This window comes from Lampris incognitus, chromosome 13 (genome assembly GCF_029633865.1).
Source record: "Lampris incognitus isolate fLamInc1 chromosome 13, fLamInc1.hap2, whole genome shotgun sequence".
Taxonomy (NCBI): Eukaryota; Metazoa; Chordata; class Actinopteri; order Lampriformes; family Lampridae; genus Lampris; species Lampris incognitus.
The window spans coordinates 53,778,182-53,798,090 of NC_079223.1; the positions used below are offsets into that span (position 1 = coordinate 53,778,182).

At 44.3% G+C, this 19,909-nt stretch overlaps 1 protein-coding gene across 2 annotated transcripts in view; it reads left to right on the forward strand.

Annotated features, from left to right (window-relative positions):
• The window catches only part of LOC130122667 (reticulon-4-like), a 120,205-nt gene that overhangs the window by 58,731 nt on the left and 41,565 nt on the right, over positions 1-19,909 (forward strand). Inside the window, exons 2-4 of one of the 2 annotated variants that reach the window (XM_056291627.1) lie at positions 10,500-10,707; positions 19,052-19,190; positions 19,630-19,734. In XM_056291627.1, coding sequence (XP_056147602.1) covers positions 10,500-10,707; positions 19,052-19,190; positions 19,630-19,734 — 452 coding nt within the window. The remainder of the gene's footprint in view (positions 1-10,499; positions 10,708-19,051; positions 19,191-19,629; positions 19,735-19,909) is intronic. The other variant, XM_056291628.1, reaches the window with a different exon arrangement.

Below are 19,909 nucleotides of genomic sequence, written 5' to 3' on the forward strand. Positions count from 1 at the left end.
GAATGGGATGTCATAAAATCTCCTGTAGGTGTAATGGCCAGGTGTCCCAATACTTTTGTCCATGTAATGTACACTCACTGGCCACTTTATTAGGTACACCTTGCTAGTACCGGGTTGGACCCCCTTTTGCCTTCAGAACTGCCTTAATCCTTCGTGGCATAGATTCAACAAGGTACTGGAAACATTCCTCAGAGAGTTTGGTCCATATTGACATGATAGCATCACGCAGTTGCTGCAGATTTGTCGGCTGCACATCCATGATGTGAATCTCCCGGTCCACCGCATCCCAAAGGTGCTCTATTGGATTGAGATCTGGTGACTGTGGAGGCCATTTGAGTACAGTGAACTCATTGTCATGTTCAAGAAACCAGTCTGAGATGATTCGAGCTTTATGACATGGCGCGTTATCCTGCTGGAAGTAGCCATCAGAAGATGGGAACACTGTGGTCATAAAGGGATGGACATGGTCAGCAACAATACTCAGGTAGGCTGTGGCGTTGACACGATGCTCAATTGGTACTAAGGGGCCCAAAGTGTGCCAAGAAAATATCCCCCACACCATTACACCACCACCACCAGCCTGAACCGTTGATACAAGGGAGGATGGATCCATGCTTTCATGTTGTTGACGCCAAATTCTGACCCTACCACCCGAATGTCGCAGCAGAAATCGAGACTCATCAGACCAGGCAACGTTTTTCCAATCTTCTATTGTCCAATTTTGGTGAGCCTGTGCGAATTGTAGCCTCAGTTTCCTGTTCTTAGCTGACAGGAGTGGCACCTGGTGTGGTCTTCTGCTGCTGTAGCCCATCTGCCTCAAGGTTCGACGTGTTGTGCATTCAGAGATGCTCTTCTGCATACCTCGGTTGTAATGAGTGGTTATTTGAGTTACTGTTGCCTTTCTATCAGCTCGAACCAGTCTGGCCATTCTCCTCTGACCTCTGGCATCAACAAGGCATTTTCGCCCACAGAACTGCCGCTCACTGGATATTTTCTCTTTTTCGGACCATTCTCTGTAAACCCTAGAGATGGTTGTGCGTGAAAATCCCAGTAGATCAGCAGTTTCTGAAATACTCAGACCAGCCCGTCTGGCACCAACAACCATGCCACGTTCAAAGTCACTTAAATCACCTTTCTTCCCCATTCTGATGCTCGGTTTGAACTGCAGCAGATCGTCTTGACCACGTCTACATGCCTAAATGCATTGAGTTGCTGCCATGTGATTGGCTGATTAGAAATTTGCGTTAACGAGCAGTTGGACAGGTGTGCTTAATAAAGTGGCCGGTGAGTGTATATGGTTAGTGTAAACAGCACAAATAGGTGATGCAGGTTCTTGTCTGGGTTAATTATGCGTCGATAATTATGCGTCGTTAATTATGCATTGGTAATGCTTCAATGCTCCGGTCGAGAGACTCACGCTCCTCTCCGTCACTCAGTAGAGATGAGTGAAGGCAGGAGATGTGTGCTAGTTGCCTTATTCCTCTCCCCTCCCTATTTCCCCTGTTTAAGGGCAGAACTTCAACACAAAGGAACAACACCAGTCTGGTACGATTTTGACGACAATGGGGTTCAGAATTGTGTAATTTATATTGTAAAATACTGTAGCGACCGAGGTAGGTGGTCGCTCCGACTGTCGGCGGCTCCATGCTGGGGCAGATCTCTGCCTCTCAACTCATTCTCCTACGCCGGGCCGCCACAAAAATGTTTTATTTCTGAAATACTAAAAGAGCACAAATGTGTATTTTAACGGCACAAATCGAGCTCAAACGAATGTGACCAGTTTTGAACAATTTGGACGATAATGAGGTGCAGGGTAATGTCACAGCCTATAAAATATAATGCTTAATATCTAAAAAAAAAGCAACCTTTCTGCACAAATGTTTCTTTTAACAGCACAAAGGGGCACAAACTGAGCACAAACGAATGAGACTAGTTTTGAACGAGTTGGACCATAATGGGATGCAGAGTGACGTCGCTGCCTATAAAAGATGATGCTTAATATCTCAAAAACAATTGCAGCACAAATGATAGTTTTTGCGGCACAAATCAGCACAAATGCAGCACTAACGAATGATAATATTTTTTATCCATGTTCTGATTACAAGGGGTGCCAACGTCACACGGAGGTTGGTAGTGCTGTTGGTGAGTAGTGCCACCAAAAATGACAGTTTAATGCTGCTGTCTTCTTTAAATGTCACCATATTGTAGAACTTAGCTTAAAACCGTTCCAGCGTTAATATTAGTGGTAGACTGATATGGTTTCTGATATCCCTGGAACACAGTAGCTAAGGGAGCCATATTCTTCGCGATGTAATATGCAATGGCATCAGTTATTTCTTCCCATCTTCTTAAATCCTTGGCATATTTTGTGGCATTTGTAAATGCTCGTGTTAGCGACAGCTGCTTTATGGAAGCACTTTTGCGTTTGGCGGTCTCTCTCTTTTGGAGCCATGCACTCTTCATATTCGGTAATGTGATTGTGTTCCAAGCGATTAAACAGATTGATGGTGGGACCTTTGGTCGCTGAAATAGTTTTTCCGTAGTGTTTACATTTGACTTCTTTTTGTTCCGTGTCGTCTTCACTGAAGCCAAAATGTGTCCAAACGACGGACACGGCATTCTGTTTAAGCTGCTCAGGTTGAGGCCTATGTGTTGCCTTGGTGTCAGCGCTCATGTCATCCATGCTGCCAGCTTGCTTTGAGTGAACTCGGACTAAGGTTAGTTGGACTGGGCGGAGGCACGTGACTGAACACAATATTTTTTTTAAAGGGACAGTCCATGAACGCACGCATTGGTGAAATTATTAACCGACATGAGCAAGATTAAGTCGGTGAGAGGTTCTTAATGTCGGTTTCCATACATTTTCGGTTAATTGCCCAACCCTAACTGACGATGACAGAAGAAAAATTAAAGTAGGTTGTCTAATAGTCACCCCTTTCAGCCTTCTTGGACAAACAAATTCAGCTTTATTTCACGAAAGGACCGAGCTGTGTGCACTCTGCTGCGAAAATGTTGTGTGTCGAACTTCAGGTGTAAAACGTAATTTAGAAACAAGGGAGGAGAAAAACGTAAAAGGTGTGGCTGATAAAGCTGAATCAATCCAGAGGGTGGTGGTCCAGTACTGGAAGCAAAGCAGCATGTTTACAACCCGATGTGCCATCAGAAACCAAGCTATAGAGGTCAGCTATAACCAAGCTACAGAGGGCAGCTATAACCAAGCTACAGAGGGCAGCTTTAACCAAGCTATAACCAAGATACCTCTGGGATCTGCCGTCTGGCAGCTATAACCAAGCTACAGAGAGCAGCTATAACCAAGCTACCTCTGGGAGCTGCCTTCTGGCAGCTATAACCAAGCTACGGAGGGCAGCTATAACCAAGCTACACAGGTCAGCTATAACCAACCGAGCTACAGAAGGCAGCTATAACCAAGCTACAGAGGGCAGCTATAACCAAGCTACGAGGGCGGCTATAACCAAGTATACCAAGCTACAGAGGGCAGCTGTAACCGAGCTACAGAGGGTAGCTATCAAGTAGTGCAGTGCATTGCTTAACACGGGAAGCCATTCTCCCATGGAGAGAATATAAAGGAGGCTTTCCTCAGCAGTTCGCAGGTCATATTTGATTGCTTACCATACAAAGACACAATCATCATCACCAGGACCAAAGAAATGCCCGTTTCTGCTAGACATGTAGAGAGGCGTATTACAGACACGATGAAAATGTAACCAGCAAACTCCTGCATTTAAAGCTGCGTCAGTACTCAGCCGAGCTCATGACCAGAGTGTGGATGTACACAATGGTCTACATCTAGCACTGGTTACCACATATTAAGACAAACAAGGATCACACTAAATCAGTTAAATAATTTTCTTTTGTGTCCTTGTAATTTTAATATATTTGCACAAATAATTAGGGCTGGATGTGAGTATCCGGATATTCGTTCGTTTGGAAGGTATCCGTTTCAATTTGGGGATTCAGATATTTTCTTTTTTTCTTTTTTTTCTTTCTTTTTCTTTTTTTCTTTTTTTTTTTGCTAAATGTAGGCTATCAGTAAAGCCGAGCTGCAAAATACATTTGCCAGCCCATTCTTGTACTATGTTTATACTTTTTAACTGCACTGTTAAAATGTGGAAATCTAAACTGTCTCAGCTGCGGTGCCTGACAGAAACTCAGCAGTGACTACATGCTCCAGGTCACCTTGGCCGTTAAAGGGAAGACAAAATGCCGAAGACCTCAGCTGTGTGGCGACACTTTAAACTGAGCGACAACAAAGCAGTGTACCAAATATACAGTGTGAAACTGGCCTACCACGGTGGCACAACAAGCATGATAAATGCTTTAAGTAGTAAGCTATTCTTATACGGTGTAAAAAACCGAGACTATTATACTAGCTAGCAAACTTAGCTTAGCTCATGTCTGTTTCCCAGTCGCTGTTATCAAGCTGTTTTTTTTTTCCTCTCCACCTTTTCTTTTTTTCTCCCCAATTGTACTTGGCCAATTACCCCACTCTTCTGAGCCGTCCCGGTCGCTGCTCCACCCCCTCTGCTGCTCCAGGAGGGCTGCAGACTACCACATGTCTCCTCTAGTACATGTGACGTCACCAGCCACTTCTTTTCACCTGACAGTGAGAAGTTTCACCAGGGGAACGTAGCGCGTGGGGGGATCACACTATTCCCCCCAGTTCCCTCTCCCCCCCGAACAGGCGCCCGACCAACCAGAGGAGGCGCTAGTGCAGCGACCAGCGCACATACCCACATCCGGCCTCCCACCCGCAGACATGGCCAATTGTGTCTATAGGGACGCCGGACCAAGCCGGAGGTAATGCATCTCCTTAACAATTAATATCTTCAATTAAACCGAAAGATACGACTTGCACCGCTATGCCATCTATCTCAGCCAACAACAGAGAAATGTCTGGCTGACTCCTTCCCGAGTCATGCTCGCCGAAGCTTCGAGTGTTCGCTGTTGCTTACTACCGAAGCTTCAAAGCCCAAAAATGGTATTTGGCCCTACAATAAAGTGTGTGTGTGTGTGTGTGTGTGTGTGTGTGTGTGTGTGTGTGTGTGTGTGTGTGTGTGTGTGTGTGTGTGTGTGTGTGTGTGTGTGTGTGTGTGTGTGTGTAAGCACAGATCTTTAGGTATGCGGAATCTAGACGGGGAGACAAGCAGCAGCAAATAAATAATGCTCTTCATGAAAATGAACTGGCAGTCAGGTCTGATATTTTTTTCTAAATAAATGTAAAGTGGCTGACCCCTGGCGGAGAGGATTGCAACTTCAGCAATCGAAACAGCTCTGCTCGCCCACCGGAGCTGCTCCAGTCTGGGCCCGTGTGAGGCTCAGCAGCCTTCAGCGCTGATAGGCTACTGCTCGTGACGTGTAACCAATAGTGCTGTGGGCGGGGCATTGCTTGAGGACCACAGTTTGCTGGCTGCAGACAGAGAGGTTGTTGTATCAGAGCTAAAGCAGCGCATTCTTAAACTAAATTATTTTATAGGCAATCGTATGAAAAATAACGATTCTGATAATGATAAAAATGCTAAATATCAGATCTGATAATCAGTCGATCCATAATTAATAGAGTACATTTTACAACATGGCATCTTGTCTAATCGTCCAAGCAGAGCTTCATTCAGAAACATCCAAGTTTTAGAAAGGGTTGAAAGCGACATTAGGTTGCTTATGTTCTAGAAATGCAGTGCACACTGATAGGGGTAGTGCAAATTAATGCAATGCCTATAATTTTGTTAGAAGTAATGCTTCTTTCATGATCACCTTTATGCCAACTAGAACCATATTGATTTTTTTTTATACCGTTATAGTGATAGTCTCAGTGGAGGCAGACAGGAAGTAGAGAGAGAGAGGGGGGGTAAGACATGCAACAAAGGTTGCCGGCTGGATTCGAACCAGCGATGGTTGCGACCATGTGACCGTGTGGCGTATGCTCTAACCATTCCGCTACAGAGGCGCCTGAAGCATATTGATGTTTAATAAAGACGTTGCATTGTGCTGACCTGGGGAATGGGGCAGTATTTCAGCTGTCAGACTGCTGGTTGGACTGCGGTGATGTTTTCTCTCCTAGTAATAAGTGACAAAAACAGCAGGTGTGTGCATACGTCAGGGTTGGAATACATCAGTGTGTACTAAAGTCTAATATTGTCCGCTGACCTGCATGGCATCCAGTGATGAAACATTAGCATGGGGGGTTTGTGACAGGGAGGTGGGGGTGCTCAGCTGCCCAGAGAGACATTCCCAAATCCACGGCTGTTGTATTTTCCGTTCAGTCACAGGGTAGAGAGGACGAGCATGGTGGGGGGGTGTCTTGGGCACTGATAAATTGACCAAATAAATTTGGTAAATGTGAATACTTTCTCAGATCTATGTAAATGTTTCATGTTATCTTTTGTCTCCTACTGTTTTGATTTGCTTATCAGTTTGAATGTTTATTATATAATGTTGTGGATTCTTAACAAGAATCAACTATAGTTGAGTACAAACTAACTGGCAGTTAAATTCAATGAGTGAATGAATTTAATCATAGAAAAAGAAACATTGGGGGCCTTTTGCTCTGTGGTTAGCCTGGCTACAGTATAGGCTGAAGAACGGTTTAGATCTGTTGTCTGGAACATAATATTGCCGTGTCCTCTCTACTTGCGGTTTAATGCTCACCCCAGGTTTAGTCTAAACTAGGCATGCATGACACATTATCGGTATTGGCAGATAAAGACGCTTTAAAATGAAATATTGGCATCGGCCCAAAATGCCAGTATGACAGGCCGATAAGGTGACGCTTTAATTATGCACATGCAGGGTGAACTGTTGACCAGGCACGGACATGGCACATTACATAGATGGGGCGCATAGCTGGCAATTTATGGTTTTGCCCATGTGTGCCCAAGTTAAGTGATTACCAGCAAGGCGGGGATTGTCACAAAATCACTTTTCATTGGCGCTTGCTTTAGTCATTACCGTGATGTAGTCTTACCAGGCTGCTGTCATCTGTCGGACATAGACACAAACTGCAATGAAATGTGACACTGCTCTGCTACATGTTATAACAGCCTGCACCATACCAGCACACAGTCTTGTTTATTTATTTATTCATTTAATTTTTTGATCGGCCTTCCCCATGGGGGCTTAACACTGCTCCGCCCCATTTTTTCCTGCTACACCAACTGCACTGTGTAGCGTGTGGTTGTGTGCAGGCTGTGTTTTCTGAGGAGATTTCCAGTTGGTTACTTTAGAAAATGGCTGAGTTGCATGGCAAATGTTTTAACTGGTACTGAATTACTTAACTAGATCATTTTAACCACAGGATCATGGATGCACTTTGATTTGATTGATTTATTTTAATGTGCAATGAAAAATCCCACAAGGTTGCATTGCTGTCTCACATTACCTCTGGTACAATCAGGTATTTATTTTGATCATTTTTAAACATACTCCACTCATGTTTCACACAGTTCTATGTACTGCTTACCTGCTTACATAGCTGCACATAGAGAAAACAATAATTGACCAGCCATAGGAATCAGCAGCACGGGTGCCCGTGCAGTTGTGCGCGGCTCCCGTGGTCAGTGTAGCAGCTTCAGTTCAGTCCACTGCGGCTCTCATGGTCAGTGTAGTAGCTTCAGTTCAGTCCACAGTGGCTCCCGTGGTCAGTGTAGCAGCTTCAGTTCAGTCCATTGCGACTCCTGTGGTCAGTGTAGCAGCTTCAGTTCAGTCCACTGCGGCTTCCGTGGTCAGTGTAGCAGCTTCAGTTCAGTCCACTACAGGAGAGACTTGATCCATCCATCCATTAGCTGAACCGCTTATCCTGGTCTCAGGGTCGTAGGAATGCTGGAGCCTATTCCAGCAGTCATTGGGCGGCAGATGGGGAGACACCCTGGACAGGCCGCCAGACCGTCACAGGGCCAAGACACACACACACACAAACATTCATACCTAGGGACAATTTAGTATGGCCAATTCACCTGACTTACATGTCTTTGGACTGTGGGAGGAAACCGGAGCCTCCGGAGGAAACCCACGCAGACACGAGGAGAACATGCAAACTCCACACAGAGGACGACCCGGGATTACCCACCAAGGTTGGACTACCGGGGGCTTGAACCCAGGACCTTCTTGCTGTGAGGCGACCGCGCTAACTACTGCGCCACCGTGCCGTCCGGGGAGACTTGATGGTCTCTGGAGTTAGGTGAAAATAAATATGTGCATACATTGGTTTTGGCAATTGCCCAAAATGAGTTGGAAAATATCGGCATATCGGATATCGGCAAAAATCCAACATCATGCATCCCTAGTCTAAACCTAATTGCTCAGTCTTCTAGAGATCACATAACTGCCAATAGAGGTCACTTCTTCAGTTGTCTGAGGAAGTACTGTCTTTAATGGGCCTTTTTGATGCTGTGGTTGGTGTTGATTGATGTTCTATTTCAGTGTTACTGATGAAGGTGCCAAGAAATTTGAAGGAGTCTGTCAGGGTTGTGGGTTGGTCAGCGATATGAATTGGGCTTTGATGTTTGTCCTCTTCCTGAAGTCTAAAGCTATTTCCATTGTTTTTGAGGTATTGAGTAAGAGATTGTTGTTGCTGCACCAATGTAATAATAATAATAATAATTACATTTATATAGCACTTTATCTAGACACCCAAAGCGCTTCACATTGAAGGGGGGAAACTCAACCACCACCAACGTGTAGCACCAGCTGGGTGATGCACGGCAGCCATTTTGCGCTAGAACGTTCACCACACCCACACATCAACTTGAGGTGGAGAGGGAGGAATCATTTAGCCAATTACACAGGGTATGATTAGCTGGCCAGATGGTGAGAGCCAGGTTGGGAATTTTGCCAGGACATGTACAGCGCAATTCGCCTCTTGGCAGTACTGAGTGTCGTCATTGTTATTGAAAAGTCCAATGATAGTAGTGTTGTCTACATACTTGAATATGTTGACTGAGCTCTGGTGAGATATAAACTTGCTGGAGGAGATGGAGTAAAGCAGAGGAGATAACACAGCCTTGTGGTGCACCAGTATTGAGGGTCTTGATGTAGCATTGTTAACCTTGACAGATTGAGTTCTGTTTCTAAGACAGTCCAGTATTCAGAACATCAACACAGCTGGATTGATGTTCATGTCTTGAAGCCTGGGGAAGAATGTGAGAGAATTGGTGTTGGACGCTGAGCTGAAGTCATACACAGGATGCTTCCATAGGTCTATAATGCCTCACTCCGCAACACCTCACATTGCAACATCTATTCCAGGTGTCGCAGTGAAGAGCCAGGTTTATAGCACCCTCAATGGATCTATTAGCCTGATAAAGCAAACTGATATGGATCCATCAGTGGTACATACAGGACTTAAGGGAGAATAGGACTAAGCGCTGGCCACTGAAGTGAGGGCAACTGGCCTGAAGACATTGAGGCATGTCACAGAAAGGTGAATCAGTTCATCTGGACACAACGTTGAGTGGGAAAACTGTTTCATCACTCATCCAAGTGACTTTGTCAGTCTCAACTGACCATAGGTAATCCCAACCTTATAAACGGCACAGTTGCATAATGACCGGAACCAACGATTGGTTTCATATGCAAATAGGCGGGACCGTTAACTAGAGTTTCAATGGCCATGTGTACTGTTCACAGAGGATTGGGGAATAGTTGCAGTTGCAGCATTGTAAGGTGGCGACAAAGCTGTAAGATGTCTGTCGCCATCTTACATCTTCTGTGTGGAGTTTGCATGTTCTCCCCATGTCTGTGTTGGTTTCTTCTGGGTGTTCTGGTTTCCTCCCACCATCAAAAAGACATGCATGTTAGGATTAATACTCCTGCCTGTGCCCCAGAGCAAGGCAATGGAAAGAAGAACTGGAGATGGTCCCCGTGCGCTGCAGCTGCCCACTGCTCCTATACAATAGGATGGTTACATGCAGAGAAGACATTTGTTGTAAGAATACAATGATAAAATAAGTTGACTTTCTTTCTTTCTTTTTCTTTCTTTCAGATTTTGTGTACTTCCTCTAATGAAGTGTGGTCTAAAACTGCTTTTATTTTCAGAGCAGTATACCAAAAAAAAAAGTAACACAGGGGCAACTTTTAAACTTCTTGCTGGCGAAGCTAAACTGTCTATATATCAGCAGAAAGAACAAGATGGAAGGAAAACTGTGTGAAGAAATAGTCCCTGTGTTCACCTCTCTGGTGAAAGCCAGAGTTCTGATTGATTTTAAATTTCATAGATTAATGAATAGCATGGTTGTGTTTGCACATCAGCGGTGTTACAATTATGCCATTTGTTCAGTGATGGAAGATGAATGAATGGTTAGTAATGTTTTCAGATAGTGTTATTTCTGGTTCTATGAGTCTGTTTCAAAGCTGCCTGGAATGTGACATTGTATTAAAGTTGTTTTTGAAAAAAAGTCAAAAGTCTTTCTTTCTTTCTATGTACTGTGTTTGTGATGACAGTTGAGACTGACGCTTCTCTTCTTCTCCCCCCCTCTTCCTTCCAGTGGTGGATCTCCTCTACTGGCGTGATGTGAAGGCCACGGGTGTGGTGTTTGGTGCCGCTCTCCTGCTGCTGCTCTCGCTGACCGTGTGCAGCATTGTAAGCGTGTGCTCTTATGTGGCCTTGGTGCTCCTCTCTGTCACCATCTCCTTCAGGATATACAAGGGCATCCTTCAGGCGATTCAGAAGTCTGATGAGGGTCACCCATTCAAGTGAGTACAGGTTAAGCTCTTCCACTCTACACTGTGCTTTTTGGTACTCACTTATTTGTGTGGCGCTACAAAAAGATGCAGAATGATAGAGTAATTCTGTATCTTTCTGTTATTATCTGTTTTCCCTTATCTGAATCATTGTTCCAAGGATGCTGTACATAGTCATGTATTCATACATAGTCATTGATTCTATTTACATGTGTTTGGGAATGTAATGTGATTGTGAAGTCCTCTGGGACATAACTGATGCAGGACAATACAATTAAATTTGGCTTGAATTTCTTCACTTGTACTTGCAAACTGAATACTTGCAAATTAGATGTTTTGCAAATCTTGGTTATGGAGATGCATTTTTAAACAGAATTCATTCATTTGTTCTGTGAAAATAGACAATTTTTCAAACCCCCCCCCCCGCATTTCCTGTCACAAGGACAATCTGCTGTCGCAAACGCAATAGCATTTGGTTTTCCTCGGAACCTAGCAACTCCCAACAACAATTTTATATTGAATTTGGGAACTATTGGCAATTGTAACAATGTGCATTGTATAGTAATAACATAGTTTGAGTAACGTTATTGCTTCGCATAAACAAGTAACTACAGCAGGGGTTGGCACCAGGGTGTAGAGGGGAGTTGAAGAAAACTTTTGGAGAAAGTGTGAATTTATTTATTTAGTCTATAATCGAGATATGAACGTTATTTTATGTTCATACAAAATGAAAGAAATTGCGCAACGGAGACGGTGATAACATTTTCGTTCCGTTGACTTTCGGTAGTATCAATAAGTAGGCAGGTTGTGTTACTTACTTATCAAGTAGAAATAATGCCAACTGAAAGTGGGTGTGGAACCCTTTCAAGTCCCAGGGCACTCTCCATCGAGTGAATGCCCGTCTGAGGTTCACACTTGTTTTATCTCTTCAATCACTCTCCCTCTTTGCCTTCTTTGCCTCCTCCGTCAACTAGGTTCTTTTTCTTTTGCTGGGTAGTTTCCACACTTACTTTAGTTGTTCCACTATCTGCCATTGCCTAGCCCGCTACTGGGTGGTTGATACACTTTCTGTGCCATAAATCGATTTGCCAGGAAAAATTATGCCCGCTGGCAGACAGAATTGCATAGTGTAAGCAATGCTTATAGAGAACCAATCCAAATGCCAATGGTGTCAATATTCTATAGCCATTTCCCTTTGCAATCAACATTTACTTCACAATAAGTTAAGCAAAAAAGTTGTCTCCTTCCACATTAAAACATTGTGTTCATGTCATTTTCCTAGTGATGTGCATCCCACCAAGACTAATTCCTAGTATGTGTACATGTGTTTATTAATAGCAAAGTACATTTATGAATTTAATTTGAAAAAGGATGCTGCATTTTGTAGTTTGGGTGATGTGTTGAGTGTTATGTTAAGTGTCTTGAAGCCTCTTGGTTTGAAGTGTAGATATTGCAGGTTTGAGGTATTAGACAGCAACAGCGGGAGTCTAATATATAAGGAGGGGTGCACGTAAGTGGTATGCATGCATGTTGGTACGCGTACACTGATGTTGTCTTCTCCTGGATTGCTGTGTTGATGTGGGGGAGAAACTTGCATGTACCAATGATCCCAAGAGCTCTGCCTTCCGCAGCTTGGCTCCTGGTAGGGTCACCCAAGACAGATAGGTCAAGGGCGAGGTTCCAGACGAAGCGCGATCCAGCAGAAACCTCAACAGTGGAACTGGTGGAGGGTGAACTGGGGGGAATAGCATGATATGTCCACCTGGTGAAATTCCTCACTGTCAGGTGAAAAGAAGTGGCTGGACTCCATATGTATTGGAGGAGACATGTGGTAGTCTGCAGCCCTCCCCACATCGGCAGAGGGGGTGGAGCAGTGACCAGGACGGCTCAGAAGAGTGGGGTAATTGGCCAAGTACAACTAGGGAGAAAAAGGGGGAAAAATCCAAAAAAGAAAAGAACAGTGGAACTGGTGGAAGATGTCTCCAGGTCACAATGGCAGTGAAGGCAGATGAAGGCTGCAACAGAGGGTGGTCCCCAATCACCTTGGTTCTCCATGCCTTTGGACTCTGGCCACCCCCTGCCAAGGACCGTGTGGTGGCTGCAGGCGCATCAGCCACTCCACATAAAAAGCTGTCAGGCGCAGGTGTCCTCCCATTATGCCACTTCAGGATCAACCTCTACGCCCACCTGAGGACCCATAGGGAGGATGGTCATACTCGACCTCAAGTGACCGCTGATGATGACACTGATGCTGAGCCAAACTTTCACTCCCAGCCAGGATTCCATTTTCTTTTGTGTGTACATGCATTAAGAATCTCCGCCACTGTGTAACCTGCAATAGTCTCGTTTTCTTGGTTTCATTGCTCTGTTCTCTCCTCATTTTGTCCCTATTGCCATTAGAGTCAAGTACTTTTTGAAGTACACAATAGAGATCGTGACGTGTCAACCAGGTTAAAGTTTTGGCAACATGGATGTCACAATTTATCCGTATACAAATGATGCCAGATTCTCATCTGAAGTTCGCTTATTTATTATGTCATAAGGTGTATGAGTTTAAGTACTTAGGGTCAATTGTCCAAAGTAACGGGGAGTGCAGAAGAGAGGTGAAGAAGAGAGTGTAGGCAGAGTGCCTTGCCACAGCTGGTGAAAACTGCCAAACACATCACCAGCACCCCCCACAATGAGGTCCCCCAACACACATTCTGTTGGCGGAGAGCGCAAGGCTTCATCAAGGACACCTCTCACCCAAACCACAGACTTTACCCTCCTTTGATCTGGAAGAGGCGCTACGGGATATTCTGTGATTCTGTATGTGGCAGGAATTTTGGACCAGTTGAGATGTGTATTTTCCAAACACCGCATCTCAGTTGCTTTCAAACCCCAACATATGCTATGCCAGAAATTGGTCCACCCCAAGGATCGGGTCCCCCAGCACAAACGGAGCAATACAGTGTATGCTGTTAAGTGCTGGGAGGATTGCCGTGACTTGTATATGAGGGAAACCAAACAGACACTGGCAAAGAGCATGGAGCAGCACAGAAGAGCTGACGTGTCAGCCCAGAACTCCGAAGTCTACACCCATCTACAGGCCAGTGGCCACTCTAAAGGATGAGGACGTGCACATCCCTGATAGGGAGGAAGGCTGGTTTGAACGGGGAGTCAAAGAGGCCATCTATTTGAAGAGCGAACAACAATCCCTGAATCCCTGTGATTGCAACCATTTCCAAATCCTCTGTGAATAGTACACATTACCATTGAAACTCTAGTTAATGGTCAAGGCAATTTGCATAAGTAGCCGATCATTGTTTTTGGTCATTTTGCATTGTTTATACTGTATTGTATATAGGGATGCACCGATACCGATACCAGCATCGGGTATCGGTCTGATACTGTGCGCGTGTACTCGTAATCATAAAACTGCTCCGATGCAACAACACCCGATACCACTTTACAGCAGTGTTACATTCACCTCTCAGTTGAGCAGGTAGGCAGTGGAGGAGGAGCAATGTTAGCCAGGTAGAGATATTTCAAAGTAAACGACGGTGACAAAAGTAAAGCCAACTGCAAATTATGCTCAGCAAAATTTAGTGGCCAATCGCTCCCTATTCTAGTTCAAACACCCACCCTCATACTGCATGCGTTCGCCAACTGCATCTCTCCGGCTGGCAGTCTCGAAGGAGACGCCTCGCCACTTTCGTGACAAGGCGAATCCAGGCCGAACCACTGCTTTTCCCCCCCACACACACAGAGACGCATTCACGTGACGAACACAAGCCGACTCCACCCCCCTCCTGAAGACAGCATTGCCAATTATTGCTGCTTCATCGAGTTCAGCCATAGTCGGATCTGACGAGACTGAGGCATTAACCCGGTCCCCAGTGGGCAACTGCATCGACACAAAGCCGGTGCTTAGACCGCTACACCACCGCGGACTATAAAAAAAAAAAACAAGCTCTTTCAACACAAGCAATTTGATAAAACAACTGAAGAACCAACGCGACGTTGAGTTCAAGGTGTTTGCTAATAGCAGCGGGAAACAGCAACAACCAACTTAGCAGCAAACGCTGGAGAAGCGAGAGAAAATGTGCAGACAACCCGCGGGTGGTGAACATAACAGTTGAAACATGAAGTTGAATGTTAAAATGTCAGTAATGACAATTTGTTACACTAAAAAGTGTGGTTATAATTTAGTGAAATGTGTGGCAATGCCATGTTTAAGAAAAGTGTTGAATGTTAAAATGTCAGTATAACAATTTTGTTACACCAAAAAGTGTGGTTTTATTATAGTGAAATGTGTGGCAACGCCATGTTTAAGAAAAGTATTGAATGTTAAAATGTCAATTGACAATTTTGTTGCACTTAAGTGTGGTTATAATGAAATGTGTGGCAACGCCATGTTTCAGAAAAACTTATAGCTGAATGTTCAAATGTCAGTAACAACAGTTTGTTACAGTTAGAGAATGAACAATGTCTGATGAAAATAAAACACATTTTAAAAGTAATTGTAAGAGGTGTAATGCCGTTATTAAGTACTCATATCGGTACTCGGTATCGGCAAGTTCTCAAATGTAAGTACTTGTACTTGGTCTGAAAAAAGTGGTATCGGTGCATCCTTAGTTTATAAGGGTGGGGATACCTGCATTCAGTTGAAACTGAAGAAGTCACTTAGATGAGTGATGACACATTTCTTAATAAACGTGTCCAGATGAACTGATTAGATTTTCTGTGACAAGGATTGACTATATACAGGTGAAATAAATGACGATAAAGTGCATTTGTGCAGAGAACATATCTGAGATGCTGAAATAAATGTTAGCAGGTTACTTACATACCTGCCTGAGGTAGAAGGACATGACAGAGCATACCAGTATATGTACAATGTACAGTGCAGTATATACAAAATAGTTGGATTTATTCGACAATGTTAAGCATTCATTTGAATCACAGGCGGCGTGCATGTTTCCTGACTCCAGAGATGTATAAGTCCTGAATTGAGGGCAGGTTAGCGTCAATGATTTTCTTTGCAGCCTTAACTGTCCATTATAGTCTGTCCCTGGCCTGTTTTGTGGACTATCCAAACCAGACAGTGATGGATGTGCAGAGGACAAGACTGATTATTGCAGTGTAGAACTGAATTAGCAGTTCCTGAGGCAGGTTGAACTCCCTGAGCTGGTGGAGAAAGTACATCCTCTGCTGGGCTTTTTTGATGATTGTGTCTATGTTGGATGTACACCTTAGTTCATGAGAGATTGTGGAACCCAGAAATCTGTAGGTTTTCACCACAGACACCGTGCTGTTGTTAATGGTGAGGGGGGGCAGTGTTGGGAGGCTCACCCTGAAGTCCACTGTCATCTCCACAGTTTTGAGTGTGTTCAGCTTCATGTTGTTATGGCAGCACCAGAGGGCCAGCTGTTCAACCTTCCGTCTATATGTGCAGACTTCAGGAGTTTAGCCCACGGGTGTCCTGATGTGCAGTCATTTGTCAGAGGGAGAAGAGCAGAGCACACATCTCTGGGGGGCACCAGTGCTGATTGCCTGGGTGCTGGATGTGATTGTCCTCAGCCTCACCAGCTGCTTCATGTTTGTCAGGAAGTTTTTAATCCACTGGTAGATGGGGGCTGGTACAGTGAACCAGATGAGTTTGGAGTGGAGGATATCTGGGACGATGGTGTTGAACGTTGAGCTTAAGTCCACAAACAGGACCCTTGCATATGTCCCTGGGGAGTCGAGGTCTTGGAAGATATAGGGCAATCCTGTGTTGACTGCATCCTCAACTGACCTGTTTGCTTGGTAGGCAAACTACAGGGGGTCGAGCAGGGGACCTTTGATTTCCTTCAGGTGGGCCAACACCAGTATTTTGAAGGAGTTCATGACTACAGATGTTAGGGCAACAGGCCTGTAGTCATTTAAACCTGTGATACAGGGTTTCTTGGGGACCGGGATGATATTGGCGCTCTTAGAGCACAAGGGGACTTAATAGTTCCACAGATCAGTGTGAAAATGGGGGCCAACTGGTCAGCACAGACTAAAAGAAAAGAGGGTGATACGCCATCCGAGCTCGGTGCCTTCCTGGTCGTCTGTCTCTGGAAGAGCTGGCGCACATCCTCAACACATATCCTGAACACAGCTAGGGGGTCGGTGGGGAGGGGAGAGGGGCTGGCAGGCGGTGCAGTTGGTTTTGTGTTGTGGCCAGAGAGGGTGGGGAGTGTGAAAGTGCATTTATCAACTTGCACTAAAACCCATTTAGATCGTCAGCCGGTTGATGGTTCACTGCAGTATGGGACAATGATCTCCTGTAGTTGGTAATGTCTTTCAAACTTCTCCAGACTGATGCTGGGTCATTGGCAGAACACCTGTTTTTCAACTTTTCAGAGTAGCACCTTTTCCACTCTGATCCCCTTTGTGAGTGAATTTCTGGCTTTGTTGTATCAGATCCTATCTCCACTCCTGTAGGCTTTCTCTTTGGCCTGATGAAGCTATCTGAATTTTGCTGTGAACCAGAGCTTATTGTTGTTGAAGGTACAGAAAGTTTTGGTGGGCACACACATGTCCTCACAAAAACTGATGTAAGATGTCGCAGTGTCAGTAAGTTCATCCAGGTTTGTAGATGCACCCTCAAAAACACTCCAGTCAGTGCAGTCAAGGCATGCCTGGAGCTCCAGTTTTGACTCATTGGTCCATTTCCTCACAGTTTTAACCACAGGCTTTGCAGATTTTAGCTTCTGCCTGTAGGTTGAGATAAGATGAACAGGCGGTGATCAGAGAGTCCCAAGGCTGCATGGGGTTCTATCATAATAATAATAATAATAATAATAAGAGTTATAGGTGTCCTTTAATATTGATCAATGATTGATCTAATGTGTTTGTCCGTGGTGGGACATTTAACATGTTATCTGTATTTTGGCAGTTCGTGGCTGAGGTTTGCTCTGTTAAAATTCCAAAGGATAATGAGTAGGGAGGCTGGATATTTGCGCTCCATGTTTGTAATTTGATCAACCAGGTTTTAGTGCCTCTAACACAGGCCTGAGGTGGAATATAGACACTGACTAGAATAAATGATGAAAATTCCCATGCTGAATAGAATGGTTTACAGTCAATGAAGAAGGTTGCTAAGTGAGGGCTGCATGATTTCTTGAACACTGTGACATCCATACACCGACCTTTGTGATGTTGTTAACGGATCACCGAGTCCGTGGTGGTGATCAGTTCCACTAGTGGAATATACCTTGGTGTGACAGCAAAAGTCAGCCCCTTAGCAAGGATGTCTTTCTCTTCCTGGGTGAGTTTACTGTAAGACAGATTCTTCACCCACTTGTCAACATCACCGGTGTGTGTCTTGCATCTGTCTCTCTGCCGTTGAGGGCGTCGTCCATTGTCTGCCAATGTCTCCAGCTTGCAGCAAGTAGGTTGAACTTCTTGTTCTGCCTGATTTTCTACTTTCCGTGTTGTGCTAGACAAGCCTTCTCCGTGAACTCAATCACACATTGGAAAGTGGTCTCATCTATATGTGTCATGTCTTTGTTGGATTTGCTCCTCTTTGGCTTTCAGAGCATTGATGGTAAAATTAGTTTCTTACCCATTCGTTCAACCGCAGGCTCTGTGCCGTGCCAAGCCATAGCTTCTAAAGTGTGTGAAGTCTTGATCTGTTGTTTTATTTGAATTTGAAGCAGATTGAGTGCTTCAGAGTGACCCCAGAAAACTAATTGTTAATGCACACCATTTACTTGTGCTTTGACAAGAGCGCTATTATTAGTTTACTGGTTATCTCAGTCTATTCTTCAGTGCTCTTTATTTTTCAGCTTCTTCTTTGGGCCAACGCGTTTCTGAAACATTCCATGAAATTTGAGACGAGATGTGATGAATCAGGCTAGTGAAACCCTCAATCTGTTCCATCGCCTCTTGTGACTAGGCTCAAAATGGCAGGCAAGACAAGTTAAAACCAGTCTTTAAGTCTGAACAGCCTGTGTCAGCAAAGACAAATTCAAGGTTCAATCGCTTAATGTAGAGCCACTGTAAGAGATTGTCTGGGGAAGCACTGAGGAGGTGACATCATCGGACTGACCACAGTATTTTCTTTTTGTCACTAATGTTCTCTTCTTTTTCATAATGTTTCAGATCTGTGGTACTTAACTCCGATCCTCGAAAACACCAGTACTCATGGTTTTGTATACTCATGGTTTTGTATACTGCTTGGTAGCTTATGTCACCTGTTGGGTTAAGTCTAAAAAGTTCCTCATAAGAGGTGCCAGAAAAGAAAATCAGCAGTATTGTGTCCTGCAGCCTGGAGTTGAACTACTGTTTTAGTTGTTGTAATTTCTAAATATCTTGTGTTGCTTTGTCTTTTTCCTTGTGCTAGGCTCTACCTTGACCAGGAGGTGGGGCTGTCTGAGGAGATGGCCCATAAGTACAGTGATATGGTCCTGGACAAAGTCAACAAGACCACTAGAGAGCTGAGACGACTCTTCCTGGTGGAAGACCTTGTGGATTCAATTAAGGTGAGGATGGGGGGTAGGCCTGACACAACAGCAGATGTGCCAACTCTTACGGTTTATCTGTAGCAGCTACAGAATTCGACCCTCTGCTATGGGGAGGGTCTCAAATACTGCCTTTTTTGTTGTTGTTTCCCAGTCCCATTTATTCTTCCCTCAGTTATTCGTCAATCCAATAGGACTGTTTGAATTTTGTATCCGATCAGAAGTCAAAATCTCACTCCAAGGGATCAACCTATCAGGGGAGCTCTGTTTGACAGGGCTGTCGTACTGCCTTTCAATCATTTGAGTGCACAGCTTTTTGTCCCTATGGATTTCGAAGAGGTGGCTAGATTGAATAGCATTAATCTTAATAAATACTTCACCAAGTACAAAAGTGCTTCACAACATCAAAGTTGGTGTAACTTAGAGGTTCGCTGGAAATATGTTTTTTTTATATGCACAGATTAACAACTGCGATACCTTTTACTCTCCACCACATATGGACAGAGGTCATTACACAAGGTGCTGGTGGTTTGGAAATGGTGATCTTTATAAATACTTCACACCTGTAAGTAAAACAGTATTTCAACTAAGAGATTCACGAGCAAAAAATTGCCTGCATAGGCAAGGCTTAGCGTTTTCGGTTTTTACCAATTTTCACCGAAAAATACCGAGATTTTTAAACTGATTTTCACCCGGATTTTATGTTTCCACGGATCCAAAAGTTGTTCCTATGCGTGTGA